Below are 17,531 nucleotides of genomic sequence, written 5' to 3'. Positions count from 1 at the left end.
CAGCCAGGGAGGTATAAGGCTATACAGGTACAGAAGCAGACCAGTATGCCCACAACTAAGCAGTAAACAGGTTACTGGGAGTTACTGCAGGCTGCCTCAGCTCTCAGCTCCTCTTAGAAAGCCCTGATGTCCAAGCACTCCTTCCTGGCCTGGAAGTTCCTGCTTGGATGGCTGCTTTGGGACTGTGCTTGGCTTACTGCTGGATTTTGGATGGTCGGATTACTGTATAGAATTTTCTATAAATCCATTTCCCACAGCTTACAAAGAATAACCAATCTCTGCCTACCCCCAGAGACAATTCTCAACACTCCTGTTGGGTGGGTCTGAAGGAAGGACAGCCTATATGCTCTCAATAGAAGGGGTAAATTTTGGTAACTTTTTGTATTCTGGTAAATAAAATCTCTGGTAACACTGAAGAGCTTGCAGTTTAATTTTGCTGCCACTCAGGGGTTGTGGTGTCATCTTTGAGACTGTACATTTTAGACAAATGGTGCTTTGCAGAGGCACTAGTCTTGAGATACAGACATTTAAATCAAAGGTTGCACCCCTAAATACTGATAAATTATATTTGAACCACTTACTATAAAAATCTCCCTTAATTTGACCTGCTTTAATTTGTCAAACTGAATTGTTACTCTGTGTTTAGTGTAACAAAATCGTCTCTGGCTACACAGAAGGGCCTGGAGAAGGGTGAAGGAAGGACACCAGAGTGAACTGCTGCCTTTGACTTCACGATTTGCTCCCGTCCTTGATCAGTTTGTGGCCTCTGACACTGAAATGTAAAACTGCAATTTGAAAGAAGCTCCAATTTCCTCCTAGCCGTCACCCCTTGACAGTGTCTCTTGGGAAGAGGAAGCCAGAATAAATGCAAAATGCACATGGAACTGCTTCCCTGTCAATCAAGGAAAGCTGTACAGTGGTGTTTCAAGAGAGAGGCTGTCATCCTGCCAGGGGAGAGTGACAGGAACAGTTGGCTGGCTCTGGTCAGAAAGGCCAAAGGGCCACCAAACCCCTGGGGAAGGGACAATTCCTGCCCTCCTCTGCAGCAGGCTCCCAGTTACTCCCAGGGAGCATTTCCAGTTAGCTGTGGCACAGCTGGCCTGGGCACCTCTCCAGGCAGTGCCTGCTCTGCTTCCCCATCTGTGCTGCAGTGTCCCTCGAGAGGCAGGTGACACTCCTTGACTTTGCTGGGGTTTTTGTCCTTAATGCCAACCCTGAGCCAGCCTGGGCGCTGCAGCTGGGGCTGAGCTGGCAGCTTTGCTGGCCAGCCAGCAGCTGCCAAGGCAAGGGAAAACAAGGCCAAGGCCAAGGCCATCTCCTCTGGTGCTGCCCTCTGTGAGCCCAGACAAACACCACGGCTCCCTGAGGTTTCAGATCATTCCAGCTGTGCAGGTACAGTGTGAGAAAGAGACAGGAGCTTGTTGGGTGACGCTGTGTGGGCACAAGGAGGCCTCAGAGCTTCACCGCTACAAACAACCTCCCCGAGCCTCCCACTGTCCTCTCTGCTCGCCACACACAGCCTCAGGGAGCTCAGTGCTGAGAGGAGCTGTGCTGCAGCAGGGAAAGGCCATCTCACCCATCAGGTACTTCCACTCGGTGCTGAGGTCGGCCTGGTTGGCCAGGCAGCCCTTGATGACGTTCAGGCAGTAGTTGTTGCACGGCTTCACGCTGGCCATGCCCCGGCAGTGCGGGCAGTACATCAGCTTCATGATGGCACGCGTGCACTCGTGGCTGAGGGACACCTGGGGGGACAGGAGAGAGTCAGGCACAGACTGCTCAGGGAGATGGGGGTGAGCTCCCCCCTTCCCTGGGCTGAAGGAGCTTGCTGTGATCTGAGAGGCAGCACAGCTCCCTGGGGACATGGACCAGGAAAAGCCATTTCCCCTCCCACTGCCCCTCCTTCCCCTGCTCTTCCTCCCTGCTGGAGGGACAGGAGCTCTGGGGCAGCTGCCAGTTCCTCAGGCTGTGTTTGAGCTCAGGCTTCTGTGAAAAACCTGTGAGCACCATCCCCCTTCCAGCCAGGCCTGGTGGCCACAAGGACATCTCAGGCTCTCCACCAGCTGTGACCTGGACCCTGGCATGGTGCATGTGTGCCATCAGTGCCACCACCTTCTGCAAGGGCCTGCTGCCACTGTCCTGCAGACACAGGTGTCCCACACACACTGCACCTCCAGCTTCCTGGGGGGATGCTGCACACTGGGGCCCTGGACACAGAACCCTCCCAGCTGGCATCTTTGGAAAGCAGAATAGTCTTGGGGGAAGACTTGCACATTTCCAAAATGATGGGCAATTGAGAGTGAGCACTTCACACTGGGAAGTGATTGTTGTCTGTGAGCACTTCAGGAGCTCCAAGCAGACCTGGGCCAAGCCACGCTGTGCCAGCAGCTCACAGGCTGCTCACATGTGCAGCTGGCTCTTTGCAGGACTCTGGAGGTGGCCTTGCCACCTTTAATGAAACCACTCTGGTCCTGCAAGCGCAGAGCCAGCGCAGGTGCAGAGCCCAGAGAGCAGGGCCACAGCCTCGGCAGCACAGCAATGTCCCCCCAGCCCGTGAGCCACGGGCCGGTGTCCCCCAGCTGCCGTGGGCAAGGGCTGGCAGTCACTGAGGGGTGAATAACAGCCTGGCAGGCCTGCAGGGATGCTGGCACAGCTCGACATTCCCCTGTCTTGTTCTTTACTCTTTTGTGGCAATTTTCTGTCTTTGCTCAGATCCAATTGCAATTCCCTTGTAAATATTCTAAAGTAATTTTACAAAAGAGAAACTGAATGTCTGTATGAAATCTCCCCTGGTTCTAGATACTCGACATTCACAAGGAGCCCAGAGGGGAGAAAAGTGACAGAAGAGGCAAATCTTGAAAGGAAAAATCCCTGGGTCTCCAGCTGCAGCTGCAATGCTGAGAACTCTCTTTACTACTTGTGAAAAATACTTTGAATGTGGCCTTCTGGGGGACTCCAGAAGGATTCAGTTCTGAAGTACCCTTGGGAGAAGGTGAACGTGCTGAGCCCATTCCCAGAGGTTGTATCAGAGAAAATCCCTAAGCTACCCCGTCCTGAAACTGTGCGGTAGCTCCTCACTTCCAGTAAACCTTGGAAAAAACATGCTGGATGGTGCTGAGGCTTCATTGGACATGAATGAACTAAAATAATCTTATGAGAACCTGCTTCAAGATGAGGACAAAAATTTCTAAGTTTCGGACAGAGAACCCAACCAGAGCCTGCTTCCCTGGCCTGGCAGCCCGAAGGGGACTGAGGATAAGCCCGTGGCTATAGGGGCTGAGCCTGGCAGGAACCCCTCACACCCCAAAACCTCCCTCAGCTTCCTGGGCCAGCTCTGGGTGCCTGTCCTGGACAGCTCCTGCAGGCAGAGCCGGCTGCCATGTGGCTGTGCCGCCAGGAGATGGAGGCTCTGTCCTGCTGCATCACACACACAGCACCTTCAGCACAGGAGGAACAGTGCAAAGCACCACTGCCTCAGCAGTGCAACAAAGCACAGGGACAGGCAAACAAAGCACAGGGACAGGCAAACAAAGCACAGGGACAGGCAAACAAAGGAGTAGCTTATTTTTCACCTCAGGGTTTCAATAACCATGGCTGAAAAGACACCAGGTAAGAGCACGGTGCATGCTAGCACAGGCTGTAGCTCCAGACCTTCTGAAACAAAAGCACTCACACAAAAAGCAGGGATGCAGATGGGAAGGGAGCTGTGACCTCCCCTTTCCCAGGCAGAGCAATCACCACCGTGACACAGTGACACTCACAACCCAGTCTTGTAGCCTGCCCAGGCCATCAGCTCCTGAACACAACGTGGTCCCTGTGCCATCCTAGCACAGCCCATGGCTGCTCATCTCACTCATCCAGCTGTGACCATGGGGCACTGTCACCTCCCACTGCACAAACTGGGACCTGGGGCACAGCTAAGTCCTGAAATGTGGGGCTTCCCACAGCACTGAGGGCAACCAGAGCATCATGTGCCTTTCCCACACACATCCCTGGTTCACTGCACAGACTTTTGGAGTGGAGGGAGCTGAAATGCTCTGGAAAACAGGAACACAGCTTTGCCTGCAGGAAGCACCCCTGAGGTGGTGTGGGCCAGCCCCCCCAGGCTGAAAGGACAGCCACCAGCAAGGACACAAAGCTACTGATACCCTCCCAGAGCCCATGGGAGGCACTGAAAGAGGCAAGAGACAGATTTTGGATTAGAAATGTATCTCCAAGGCCCTGTGCTGCAGAGGGCTGCCTTCTGTCCTCTTCCCCATGCCACTGTCACCAGCCACGCTGTCACTAGCCACACTGCCCATCACCAGCCACACTGCCACCAGCCACACCCCCGTGTCCATGCCCCTGCAGCTCCTCTGGGATGCTGCCTCCTGCCTTGGGGCAGTGGGTGCAGCCAACAATGGGTGCCTGAGCTCAGTTTCAACTCCTGAGAGCATGGTGGGGGGAAAAAAAAGTACTTGTGCACCTCAGTTTCTGGATGCCAGAGGGTGCACTGGCAGTCTGTCACTCTGACAGGTGGCTTTGTCTCCTGGAGGTCAGTGTAGTGTCCCACTGCCCCAGGAGTGGGAGCCTGGCCCCTGCTCCCTGCCCCACAGCGTCTCTCGGAAGACGAGCAGGTGACCATCCATCACCAGCCATTGCTCTGTTGAATCTGGCAGGTGTCAAGTGTTCAGCCTGATCTCTTGGCAGAAAGGATAAATATTAATTTTTGCAGGTGCAAGCCACCAGGCTCCACTCCCTTTCCCCAGAGAACCACTCCAGCCTGTCCTGTTGGCAGCAGCAGTCCTTTGGCACAGGCTGCAGAGGTGAACTGAGAAAAAGAAGGATAAGGGAGCAGGAAGAAGAACCACACTGAATATTTTCTCTGTGTTTTGCTTGGCCAGAGCTCAGTTTCTCACTGTTCCACCCAGCCCATGGACTACTGCTCCACACAGGGCAGAGGACAGTGAGGGTTTGGGGCTACCAGAACCCCTCCCAGCCCTGATCCTGCACCATCTCTTTGGGGCACTTGCAGCATATTAAGGAACAGAGTCCTTCAAACATCTTGGGGTGCTCATGGATTAGTTTGCTGATGTTAGCTTCCAGTTTTTTTTTGTCAATGCTGGATCCATACAGGGGAATCCCAGCCCCAGTTCGGAGGGGCTGAGCTTCCCTCCCAGGATATGGATCCAACAACACAAGCAGGGGGCAGGGGAGCTGTCCTGCCTCCCTTGGGGACATCCAGCTCCAGCAGTGCAGTGGGGAGAGGAGCTCCTTGGGTTGGAGCTGTGGGGACACACAGCCCCTCCCTCCCTGGCAGCTCCTTCCAGATGAGCTCCCTCAGTGGCAGTGAAGCAGTTTCTCCAGGCTGGCAAAGGCAAGACTGACCTCCATCTGCACACTGAGACATCTTCACCTCCCAGTGCTCCTGCTCTCACCCCTCAGCCTTCACAGGAACCTGAAGCACTGAGTTACCCTCTGCCCAAGTGGGTGCCAGCTAAGACCTGCAGGGAGTCCTTCCAGATTCCCAGCACAGACCTGCAATCTGTGGTGGATCCATGAGCAACATCCATGCACCACAGCTGGTCCGAGGGCAGAAGCATGAAAAGTCCTGCAGATTGAGTGAAACCTGAACAAACTCCTCCAGCTTTAACTGATCTGGCACAGTGTGAAGGAGTACATGACAGTAATTGATTTCTCTAAGTGTCATCAAGCTGCCCCAGCCTGTGGCTGGTTCTCCTTTAAGGAGGCTTTAGTGGCACCTATAGTCTTTTCTTAGCTCAGTGACCTAGAAACTGCATTAAGATGTCAAGAGAACATGCACAATACAGTGGAGAAGCCATTTCCCAAGAATCTGAAGAAAAGATCATTATTATTGAGAGATATGGCTTGGAGCCAGGGCACTCATTCAGTTGTCAGAGGTATAAATAAAAATGCAAAATAAAGCTAAGCTCAGCTTAAAAATACATTGATTGTACGTCACTGCTCAGCTAAAATCCACATACTCTATTCTGATCACAGTGACATTCACAGATACAGTCCTTTGAAGTGTAAGCCCAGTGATGAAGTGATAAGGAAAAAATGTTATCTTCTAAGATACACCCAAAATAGAGGACAAATCTTACTGAGCAATAAATAATTTTAATTAAAACCACTTTACAGTTAGGGAGTCCAGTAGTAGCAATGAGGTAATGCAAGGGGAACAGGTGGCTGCCTCATAAAAAGCCCAGTTCCACCACAAGCACTGCCATTTCAAGGAGGCTGTCAGCAGGTCCAGCTCTCTGCTTTTCCATGGCCACTTTCCACACATTTTGTTGGTGGAGCCACCCAACCAGATGTGAATGGCTGGAGGCAAAGGCCTTTGCAGGCTCTCCTGCCTCTTGCCCTGGTGCTGGAGCTCATCACAGGTTCTGTGAGCTGGGATTTGCTGGGTGACTCCCTGGCACATTGTTTGCTCAGCAACCAGCACAGAACAGGCACGTGGGGAGATAATTTGACAGAAAATTGAGAACACATAATTCTCTATTCAGAGTGGCATTGGTTTCCTTAATTTTTCCTCCTCCTGAGCAACGTTTAAATCAATTACAATGAAATTAATGACTTTCACAAGCCATTTGCTGAGGGGATGGGCTGGGGGATTAGGCACTAACTGGGTTCTTTGCCACCCCCCAGCCAATTTAGAAAACATTCAGTGTGAAAGGCTTTTAACATTAAAAAAAAAAAAGGCTCCTACCATGTAGTTTATTAATGTGCTTTCCAAGCAGAGAATCACAGAAACACAGGAGGCTTGAGGATTACAAGAACTCACCAACTCTCTCCCTCTGCACTTCAGGAGAGCAAAATTACACTTCACAGCACCTAAACACAGCTTTAGAACAATTGTAAACTTTCTGAAGCGCACAGGGAGGACAAAGTACTTGTCCCTTGTACACTGGAGTTGAGTGCTTGTCGGGCAAGCACTCAGCTCCAATGCATGAGACACCCCTGCACAGGCACCTGAGGGTCCAGAGACACCTGAGTGCTGCCAGCTTTGGGCATGGCCTTTAGCCAAAATGGGCTACAATTCTCCAGAACAGAGGAAAAAAACCTTCCCATCCTTCCTCTGTGCCTATGAAGGACAAATCAAACTTTGCATGACTTGCATGTTCAGCCCAAGTTACTCATGTTTGCACACCTGCAGATGCTCAGAGGTAACAAGAGCATGACTTCTGGAACCATGGAACACTTCTCCCTCAGCCCCACCATGGTCTGCTCTGAAACTCCCACCCAGGTTATGTGCTGATTTTCCAAACAACACCCACTGACCTGCAGAGCTCTTTTTACAGTGTAAGCTTTGGTGCAAAAGAGGAGTGCAATTCCTCCTGACCCCAGACCTTGCTCAGCCTGCAACACTGGGAGGGATTTTACTCTTCTGAACTGGCACCTTGTTTGAGAGGTCTCACAGAAGAACAGAGGGGCAAAGAGGAGAGGCATTTTCTGTCATTACCCTAATGCCTAGTGCTTCAAAAATATCCAAAGCCTCCAAAAATACCTTGTGCTGTATCAGGGCATGAAAGGACTGTGGAAGTGATGATCTAACTCGCACACAGCTAAAAGCTGTTACACCCTCCTCACCCCAAAAATCATTTCTTTATACAAGTCAATTCTTTCCTGAAAAGGTGTCTGAAGGACCAAAGTGTGGGATGTAGAGAGAAAGGCCTCAGGGAACTGCAGCTGAAGAGATATTAGTGCTGGGACCAGCTCTGTCACATCTTGCAGTTACAGGGTCAAGGAATGATCCTTCCTTCCCATCCCAGCTTCCTGAGAGTTGGAGAAAAGTGGAGCTTTAGAAGGCCACAGGTATCTGGAAAGTCTTTCCACCAGTAGCAGCACCAAGCTCCAACTAGAGCAGAACAGAGTGTTTGGACTCTGCTCCCAGGCACAGAGCCTGGCTTCCAGGCATGGGACTGATCCCAGGGCCAGTGGCAGGGCTCCTCTGTGCCCAGCAGGAGATGACCAGCTCCTCTGGCACCCAGAGCCTGCAGCCAAGCTGCAGATGCTGCTTTTGAAGTACTGGCTTCAAACAAAGGAAAGAAAAGGAAAAAAAAAGAAAAGAAGAAAAGAATTATCCGACCTCAAATCCTTTCTCCTTTTGAAGCCTGGCTTAAAAGCAAATGAGAACCTGCAGCCTAGTTGCAATGTGACTGGACTCCTCGGCCTTCAGGGGCCTTTAAGTACATCTGAAAGGCATTTAACACCAATAAAATAAGTTGAGCTCTTGCTGGTATTTTTCCTACCCCCCTTCTCCCCTTGCACGTTCCCCCCAGGCTGCTGTGAGCCATCTGTGCCTTCCTTCCCAGGGGAAGCAGGGTTAGGTAGAGTGAAGAGATTTGGGGATGGAGAGCCAGGCCAGCCTGGGTGAAAACTCCAGGCTGCTGGAAGTGTTGTCACACCCCCCAGACTGTCAGAGGGACAAGGGCAGGGCAGCTGATGGAGGGACGAGGCTGAGCTGGTCCTTAACACTGCTGGTGGGAGTGATGTTCTCTGGGCTCTAGTCCCTCTAAAAATCTTGCCTAAGGCAGTGTGAGGGTGGCCTGCAGGGAGCTCTCTGTGCTGTGGTGTTGGTGTTTCCCACACTGACCATGTCCTTGCCCTGTGGTTGCTCTCCAATTCCCTTCCTGGCTCTCATCTCTGAGGTGCAGTGCAGACCCAAGGTGGGCACTGGGACTCGAGGTTTTGCTTTGGTGTGGGGTTGGTTGGGGTGAAACAAAACAGCTCCAGATGTGTCAGATATGTGTCAAAATGTGCCTGCACTGACTCTCAGGTCTATTTTCTCAGGCAGAAGCCCTTTGCTATCTGAAAGGGCATTCTAATCTCCAGAAGAACCAGTTAAACCCAGTGACATCAGGCAATTTGGGCTTCCAAAGCAAGGGATGTCCTGGAGCCAGCAGGCAGGTCTCAGAGGCAGGCACGGGTGCTGGGCAGCTGGAGGCAGGAGCACCTAGAGCTGGAGACCTCCCCAGGGCTGGAGCTGAAACAACCACATGGGCTGAGCCATTCCTGGCACCCTCACTCACAGGAATTGTAAAGGCAGGAGAGAGAAGTCCTGCCAGCTGTGAAAAAACCTTTCTGTGGCAGCATCTAAGGGAATGCAGGTCAGCTCTTCAAGCCACAGATCAGGCTGTGTGTGCTGGGAAATGCAGGCAGGTATTCAAAGCCACTCCAATTACCCCAAATCCCTTGGCTGGAATCCTACAGTTGGGATAAAGTTGTCACTGTGAAGAACAGCACCTACAAAAACAGGTCAAGCAGAGGAGCTAATCCTGCTGGGCCAGCAGTGAGGAGTGCTCCTGAGCTTCCTGTGGGATGCCCAGCAGCCCAGGAATGGGCCCAGAAAGCCAGCCTTGCTCTCTTTTAGAACAAACCAGCACTCAGAGGAGAAGTTAGTGTTTCACAGGGGAGCTGGCCAGCTCTGTGATCAGAGCAGTCTGCAATGTGGCCGTTTCACATTGGGAAACATTTCACTTTTACAGTCTCCTCACAGAGGGACCCTCAAATATTATGACCAAAACCCTGAAGGGCTGTGATGTTCTTTGCACCTCCACGTGTGCACAGGAAATCTGCTCCATTCACTGGGCAGTCAGTGCCCAGTTTCTCTGGTGACAGGAGTGGGAGCTGCAGGTGTGTTCAGCCCTTGGCTGGTGCAGGGTTGCTGCTGTGGGGAGCACACCCTGCTCCCTCCACCACATGGTCAGCAGCTGCCTTGTGCACGTTTATGCCAGCCCTGATGTAATTAGCACCTTGACGGGTGTTAAATGAACCAAGCTTTCCCATTTTTCAGAGTGAAACTCTAAAAGAAACAGCTGCAGGGCTGACAGAAATATGATTCTTCCAAAGTCTAATGAATTGTATAATCACTTCAGTCATTATTTTGCATCTTCCTTCCATAAATGCACAGCCACGAGTCCTTGGAGCACAGAGAGGTTTAAGCCTCACCAAGCCCATCATTCAAGATCCATCAAGATCCCAAACCTGTCAGGGATGAGGGGCAAGCAGGGCACAGGCACAGTGTGCTGGGGGTGGCTGTGCTGGGGTCTGGTGGCACAGGGAGGACACAGAAAATGCCAGCACAGTTCAGAGCCCCTCCTGCTGTCACCCTTCTGTGTTCAGCGCTTGGGAGGGACATGGAGGATGGAGGCTGATGCCAAATCCACGCCCTTCATGCTCCAGCACACCAGAACTGCTGTTGGGCCTGAGGCCAGACAGATTGCCTGGGTCCAGCCCTGCCAGCCCAGCAGCCAAATAGCCATTCTGCAGACTCAGGGAAAAAAAAATTAAATATGAAGGCTAGGGCAATCGAGGCAAACTGGGCCAGCAAAACAGGGAAGAGCATTGTTCCCATCTCCCTCCAGGCAGTGGTGAGGGCACCTGGAGAGGGCAGTGACAATGGCTCCAGAGGCAGCACCCACAGCTAATTGGGAGGATCTATGTCTTTAGATTCCTGTCTAGTACCTAAGTGCCTTCACATATTAAAATGAGAGAGATTCATGTAGACAGAATGACTGCTATCATGTCCTCTCCCTCCAGAGGAAAATACTGCAAGCCAACACCTGCCTGTTCCACACACTCCCTGCTCTGTTCATTTAACACAGGTATTTCCAGCTGGTACAATTTTCAATCCTTTGAAAACTAGATTCAATTGACTTTTAACCACCAGGTAAATATGGGAGACATATATCTACTTTCCTGCATTATTTCTATTTTATTCAGAACACCTATGGGTTTTTATCCCTGAAGGGTTGTGATTGAAACATAATAAGGGATAGAAATACCGAAAAGTAATATGTGAAATACATAAGGATGTATTCGAGACTGCATGCTTCTCATCCAGCTTGATTTGAATCTATCCAAACAAATTCCAATGTTATTACAAAATTCTCTCGCCAGCTTTCCACGCAGCAATGCTGGAAAGGAGCAGTGCTGTGTGTGGGGCTGCTGTACCAAGGTGTTTAAAGCAAGAAGGCAGCTGGTGGCAGGGTGATGATCCAGGGAGCACAGCCAGCTCAGGGAAAGGGATATTAAGCTCCTGGGTTTGCAGGGGGAATCAGGCTGACTGGAACTTAGACCTGAAATGGTTTCAGCCATGCAATCTCACACTGCCAGGGACAGTTGACTGGGCAAGAAAACATGAGACAGTTCAGCAGAGGGGACCATTCCCTTTGGAAGAAGGGCAGGTCCCAGCACCCTTCAAGGTCACCCAGTTGTGGGCAGGGCTGGGCAGCTGTGCCAGAGTCTACAAGGGCAAAAGGCAGCTAGCACAAGAACTGCTGCAGGACCAGCCCCTGAAGGTCAAGAGCTTATTTCAGCCTGGAGCCTCAGATGCTTCACAGGAAGGGGCGTCTGCAGCACTGCAGGTTCCCACCCTGGGCCTGCAGCCCTCCTTGCCCTCCTCCTGAGCACAGCCAGTCCTGCAAAGGCTCCCTGGGGCTTTTTGCACCCTGTGAATTGCTGCTGAGTCTGCAGCACCACAGACCTCCAGCACGGGCACTGACCAGCTCATTTTTGGAAAGCCTCACCAGTGGTTTGCAACGACTGGAAGGAAAAGCAAGGAAAAGCCCAGGCTGCTCCAGCAGCTGCTGTTGGCACTTGGCTGTGATGAGCTGCAGCCCTACACCCTCCCACATCCCCTCCTGCTGCAGACACCAGCACCTGTGGGACCTGCTGCTCCCTGCTGCCACGTGGAAACTCTGCAGGACACAAACCCACACGTCTCTGCCATGCAAAACCTGCACAGCCCCAAAGCCAGAGCTGGGATAACAGCGAGGGACAAGGAAATAAATGTGGGGATATGCTGTGGAACTCGACACTGCTGTGGAACAACACTCTCATAACATCTACTTACAAACACAAACACTGTTTTCTCAGGATCAAGAGGAGGCCAATTTAGATAAATAATGAATACTTTGACAGAAGTGAAATCCTTTAAATGAAGTAACATGTTATTTATGGTTTTGTGTACTTGCTGCTGATGGTCTCAGAAAAGATCAGCCACTGAAAGGATGGAGATGTCCCACCAAGCTCATGGGACCAGAGTTCACTGCTCTTGAGATGCTTTAGTGCAGTGGTTTCATGGGTGGGAGAAGAAGATTTTATCTTCAATTAATTCAGTAAGATCAATTTTATGCCTACTTTACCAGAAAAGCAACTGAAAGCTGAAAGAAGTCAAATATGTCCTTTCAAGCTGTGGAAAAAAGTGGGTATGAAAAATGGCTGCAATCTTAAAGGACATGAGGACCATACTGTCTTTGTTATGTTATTGACTTGTTGGAAATGCAAAGCATGTTTAGATAAACATTATTTTCCATACGTCCTACCAGCACATTCACTTAACCATTAAAAACATTTCTGAAAATCTATTTTTAGGACTTTTTAATTGGAATTTGGTTCCCAGACTGACCCACCATGTGTTTAAAAATTACTCATGTGGTAAATAGGAAAGCTGCCATGTACCTTATACTAACAGAAAAGTTTAAAAATATAAGGCTGAAATATATTGTGAAACACAGTATTGGCTAAATAAAAATGTACTGATAGCTGACTTCAACTTTCATTGCTAAAATGAAATACAGAATTTAGTGAAAAGGCTTATAGAAAAAATAATTGTATTTTGTTTCAAACTGAAATAAGAATCAGCCTTAAGAACATCTACTGAGAAAAGGAAATGCAAACAGCTATTAAAATCGATTATTTGAGTAAGTGTTTCTTGCTTACGTAGCTGGTGCTGCTTCACATCAATCTCCACTACCTTGGGAAAACTTAAAATTTAGAAACAAGAACCAATGAAGACCCACCAAAGGAAAGATTGTCATAATAACTCATTTTCTGACTGATGAGTAAAATTCATTTCAAATTACTTCCTCTCGCTGCCTTTGGAAATGGAACATTACGTCTGTGCTCTGCCTGACAGGCACAGGCTGCCAGGGCTGCAAGGGGACTTGGAGGACTCTGGGCATTCTTTGGCAGGCACAGGACAGCTCTCCTGCCTGCCCATGGATGCAGGAATGCAGCACAGACCTGGGCAGCCTCCCTGCCCTTCCTAGTGCCCCGTCTGCCCCTGTCCCCATGGCACTCTGGGCAGCAGAACGGACCCAAGGGAGCTGAGCAGTGTGAGCAGCACGGACAATCCCAGCCAGGGTCACAGCCACTACTCTTTGTCACACTGCCTCTCCCTCAGGGTTTTCTGCTTGTGTTTGTCAAGGGTTGCCCTTGCCATTCCTTCTGCCTCAGCTTTGCTCCCCCAGTCCTGCAGTATCCCAGTTCACTTCCACCATATCTTTCCCAGGAGTGTGCACAGCAGCTGTTCACTGCAGTGATGGAGGAGCTCAGGGCAGCAGGGAGGGAGGGTGTCAGGACAGCAGTGAGGATCTCAGGGCAGCAGTGAGGGAGGATCTCAGGGCAGCAGCTGGCAGGCAGCGACTCCACCAGCACAAGGCCCTCTCCTGTTCGCATGATGCTCAGAGCTGGAGCAAATGCTGGTTTTGGGCAGCTGCCAATCTCACAGCCAACGAACAGGATCCTAAACAGAACTGGGATATGCGTTCTCTCACCCTGGCCCACAGCATCCCTGGGGGAACTCCCTCTTCAAGTGCCCTGCACTAAGGATTTTGTGGCTGCTGCCATTTTGGTGGCTGCTACTTCATGCCAGCGATGAAAAACCCACTCAGCATTGTGCAACTTTGATGAAAGCTTGCAAATTGTGGTGAAAGCACAGCTAGAGAAACACAGAACCTGCACATCTGCACATGAATACAGAGGTGCTGCCCTGACCCCGCTAGGCATGGCCCATGGTAACCCCTCACTGTGTGTCAGGGCAGGGTACCAGCCTGCACATCCATCCTCACCTGCCAGAGAGCCACACCAAGCCCAGCCCAGGTCCCAGCCCAGATGGCAGCACTCCACTGCTGTCTGTGTCAGACCAGGTCAGTGGCAGCAATCACCAATCAGAAGTTTTAGAACTTGGTGTCAGAGCCTGCAGTCTGTCAGGGTGACTTTGCTTTGAAAGCTTGGATGGCAGTAAAAATGAAAAATGGTTCTGCCATTTTCTCCTCATCTGCCCTCAAACTATTTATGCCCAGCAGGTCTCAGAGGGGCTGCTCCCACACGTGGCTCCTGTTCCTATCCTTGGGCTGCCTGAAGCTGTGGCTTCCTCTGAGATCGGAGCAGCTGAAGGCTGGGGAAGGAACACCCTTTCGGCACAGTGGAGAGGCAGCAGGGATTAAAGAAATCTCATTAAATCCATGCCTGTAGCTCACTCAGGGAGGCTCCCCCTCACTTAAAGAGAGCCAGGAGCTCTGGCAAACTGCATCAGTCCTTCTCTGGAGTGCCCAGTAATGCTGCCTCTGCACAAGGACCGGAGCAGCAACAGGATACAGGGGATACACTGAACTGTAAGTGTCTGAGAAGTTGAAACCAGGAGGGGTTTAGTAGAAATCTGCAGTTTTTCTGGGATTTGCAAGTAAATAAAGTCTATTTTTTTCCTGAAGTCCAAAGCTAGCTAATTTATTTCTAAGTGTTCATTTCAACAGGCTTTCTCAGTCTTCCTGGCCAAAACACTTGCCAGTGCTCCATGTGAAGTTCCAACTCATAAAGATAGTTTTAAAGACTGCTGCTACCAGCTGACAGGGAAGTTGAATTCTAGTTTCTGACCTTCTTCTGATGTCATAAGTATAGAGTAACATGAGAAATGACTAGAACCAAGGCACCAGTTGTGGGCTGAGTCAAACATTTCACATCCATTAGACACAAGTGTAAATCCACAATTAAAATGGTGGTAAAGAAGACCAGTGGAAATGGTGGAAAATAAGCCAGTTGTGGTCCTCATAACAACATCAGCTCTCAGGAAGGCTGTGCTGAGGTTTTCTGACTCAGCTCATGCCACAACAACATACTGGATTAACTGCAATGCCAGGGAGAGTTCCAGTGAGAGAGGAATGGTTGGGACCCTCCTAGAAAACTCATCATCCTGAAGGAATGGACTGGGTGAAGCTGAGGGAAAATGAGGATCTGTGACTTGTCATGTTCCCCACATCCTGTTTGATAAGTGATGCCCAAGAGAAGGAAAATTCAGAAAGGGGCAACCAGAATCAAAATCCAGTGGGTCAGAAGCCTACATGAAGGTGGGGGAAAAATCTGCTGCATATTGGTATCTCAGGTCCTTCACTTTGGCTGATACCATGCCTGCAGTTGCCCTGGCAGCCTGTTTTACCCACCAACCTCAGCTACAGGCAGGATCATGCCCATTGAGCTGGAAATCTCCGTCATGCAGAGGATTTATGACAAGTATTTTGCTTTTGTCCCCCTGAAATTACATCACTCTCCTCTTTTATCTGTCTTAAGTGTCAGGAGAGTGTGATGTTAATGAGATGTACAAAGGCTTTTGGGTAGCTGAACAGTTTTATAGTCCCACATTGATAAATTAAAGCATTTGTCAATGTTACCACGTTAATGTTTCTTCCTAAGATCAAAGTCTGGATTTGCTGCATTAAGTGGGACCGGCCTCTGCTCCGCGTCACCACGCGTTACCTTCCGAGGAGATGAATTATGGTTCTGCATTTCTACATTCACAGTTTAATCACACCCTGATTCTCACACCTGCTGATTCCCATCTCCACATGAGGCACACAAGCCTTTTTTTATTATGGATTTTCTCCTTGCTACCTGTGTGGAAAGCCTGACTATCTTGTTTCAGGACAATCACTTTTTTCTGGCTCTGAAAGGCTGCTTCTTCAGTAAAGAACACAGACAATTTCCTTACTTCTGGAACCCTGGATTCAGTCATATTAATTTACATTTATATAGCACCTTTCATCCCTGAAGATCCCAATGCACTTTACAAACTCCCCCTCTCTGTACACAGAAGCTGTACAAATAGACAGGCTACATAAACAGACACAGGATCCCAGTGCCAGTTTCTGAAATACATCCCTCTGCCTGTATTCCCAGCACACTTGTGGCCATCCAGCTCTGCACACATCCCCATCAAGGAGGAAAACAACGGCAGTGTGATTTAGAGGCACGTCAGGAAGCATGAGGGATCTGGGCAAACAGTAGAATGGCTTCACGGCCTGGCCGAGTGACATCTCTACTGCATGGGTTAAAATCAGACAAAAGCTGATTAGGGATGAGTTACATTTCACTGTTTTAGTTGTTGGCAGTTGTTGGCAGTGCCTGTAGAAATCCAGGTTTGCTGCTCCCTCCCACTGATGGGTAACCCTCGAGTAGTTTGTTTTTTAAAACTGGAAAGCATCTCCTTGCTTTGCAATGAAAACAAGGGGAAAAAACCCCCCCTCCCAAGAGCAGTGGCTGAGTGGCTGCAGCCAACATGAGGATGGAGGAGAAGGGAGCACCCAGCATACCTGAGACACCTTTTTGACCACGTCGCTGCCCACCAGGAAGCCCTGTGCGTAGGAGCGCGCCGCGATGAAGGCTCGGGTTGCCTTCACCTTCAGGTCCCTGGGCACCTCCCCGAAGGGCTTGTGCTGCTCGGCGTGTTTGACCATGCAGTCCAGGTACTCGTCCGTGATGTGGTACTGGGGGTTCAGCAGCTTGAAGAGCCTCTCCAGCAGCCGTGTCCAGAACTCATTGAGGGCCTCTTCCAGGTTGATGTTGGAGCTGCGGTAGTAGCGGCGCAGCTCGCTGTACAAGTCCTTGAACACCTTCACGTTTTGAGTGTACAATTCTCCGTACAGGCTTGGAAAGGCATCATAAAGGGCCTTCTCTGACTTGTTCAACAAATCCTGGAAATAACCTGAAAGATGAGAAAAAGAGAGGTGATGTATCAGCCAGACAAGCTGGAATCCAACAGGCTGTGTTATTGGGCAGCACAGCTGAACACCCTGAGAAAAGAGAAGGGCCCTAACAGAGCTTTTCCTCCAGCCAGCATTACCCACACTCTCAGGTCTCAGCCTTAGCTGTGAAGATTGAAGGAGGAAACTCCCCCCACACTCTCAGGTCTGACCCTTAGCCATGAAGATAGAAGAAGGAACTTCCCCTGCCCTTTCATGCTGGAGAACCCCGGTCTGGGCCTCTCCAGCTCTTCTGGCAGCCTCACCTGGAAGCAAAGCTGGGTCTCTTTTCTGAATCTGCAAGGTGTCACAGTGTCAGTCATATGTTTTCTTCACAGCTGGCATTGCTTACACAAACCCTAAACTGCCACATGTTATTTCCAAAGCACTGGTGAGATGAAGCAGGGCTGCCAGCACGGTGCCAACCCTGCCCAGGGACATCCCTGGTGGTGGCAGCCAGGCTGGCTCTGGGCACAGTCAGAGTCCAGGTGCAGTGTCAGGAACAGGCACATCTTCCTGGGCACTCCAAGGCAGGGCTGTACCCAAGTTCTTTTTAACTGAGGCCAACGTTATCTGGGCTTCTCATCCCATTTGCTTACTTGGGTGTGCATCCTGCTTTTGTTCCAGCATAAATAACAGAGTGCTTTTACATCCCTGGTTCAGTGGTCTCAGATGTGACAGAAATGTGACTCTTGCTACACACAGCAGGGTGAGAATGACAGATTTGATTCC

General features: G+C 50.3%; 1 protein-coding gene across 2 annotated transcripts in view; it reads right to left on the bottom strand.

Moving 5' to 3' along the window:
* Nucleotides 1-17,531, bottom strand: part of GPC1 (glypican 1) — a 199,841-nt gene that overhangs the window by 10,681 nt on the left and 171,629 nt on the right. For both annotated transcript variants that reach the window (XM_041416300.1, XM_041416301.1), the window contains exons 3-4: nt 16,371-16,762; nt 1,577-1,742 (exon numbers count right to left, since the gene is read on the bottom strand). In XM_041416300.1, coding sequence (XP_041272234.1) covers nt 1,577-1,742; nt 16,371-16,762 — 558 coding nt within the window. The remainder of the gene's footprint in view (nt 1-1,576; nt 1,743-16,370; nt 16,763-17,531) is intronic.

Source organism: Onychostruthus taczanowskii, unplaced genomic scaffold, assembly GCF_017590055.1.
Source record: "Onychostruthus taczanowskii isolate IOZ18803 unplaced genomic scaffold, ASM1759005v1 scaffold51, whole genome shotgun sequence".
In the NCBI taxonomy this organism is placed as follows: domain Eukaryota; kingdom Metazoa; phylum Chordata; class Aves; order Passeriformes; family Passeridae; genus Onychostruthus; species Onychostruthus taczanowskii.
This window is presented reverse-complemented; position numbering and strand designations above follow the sequence as displayed.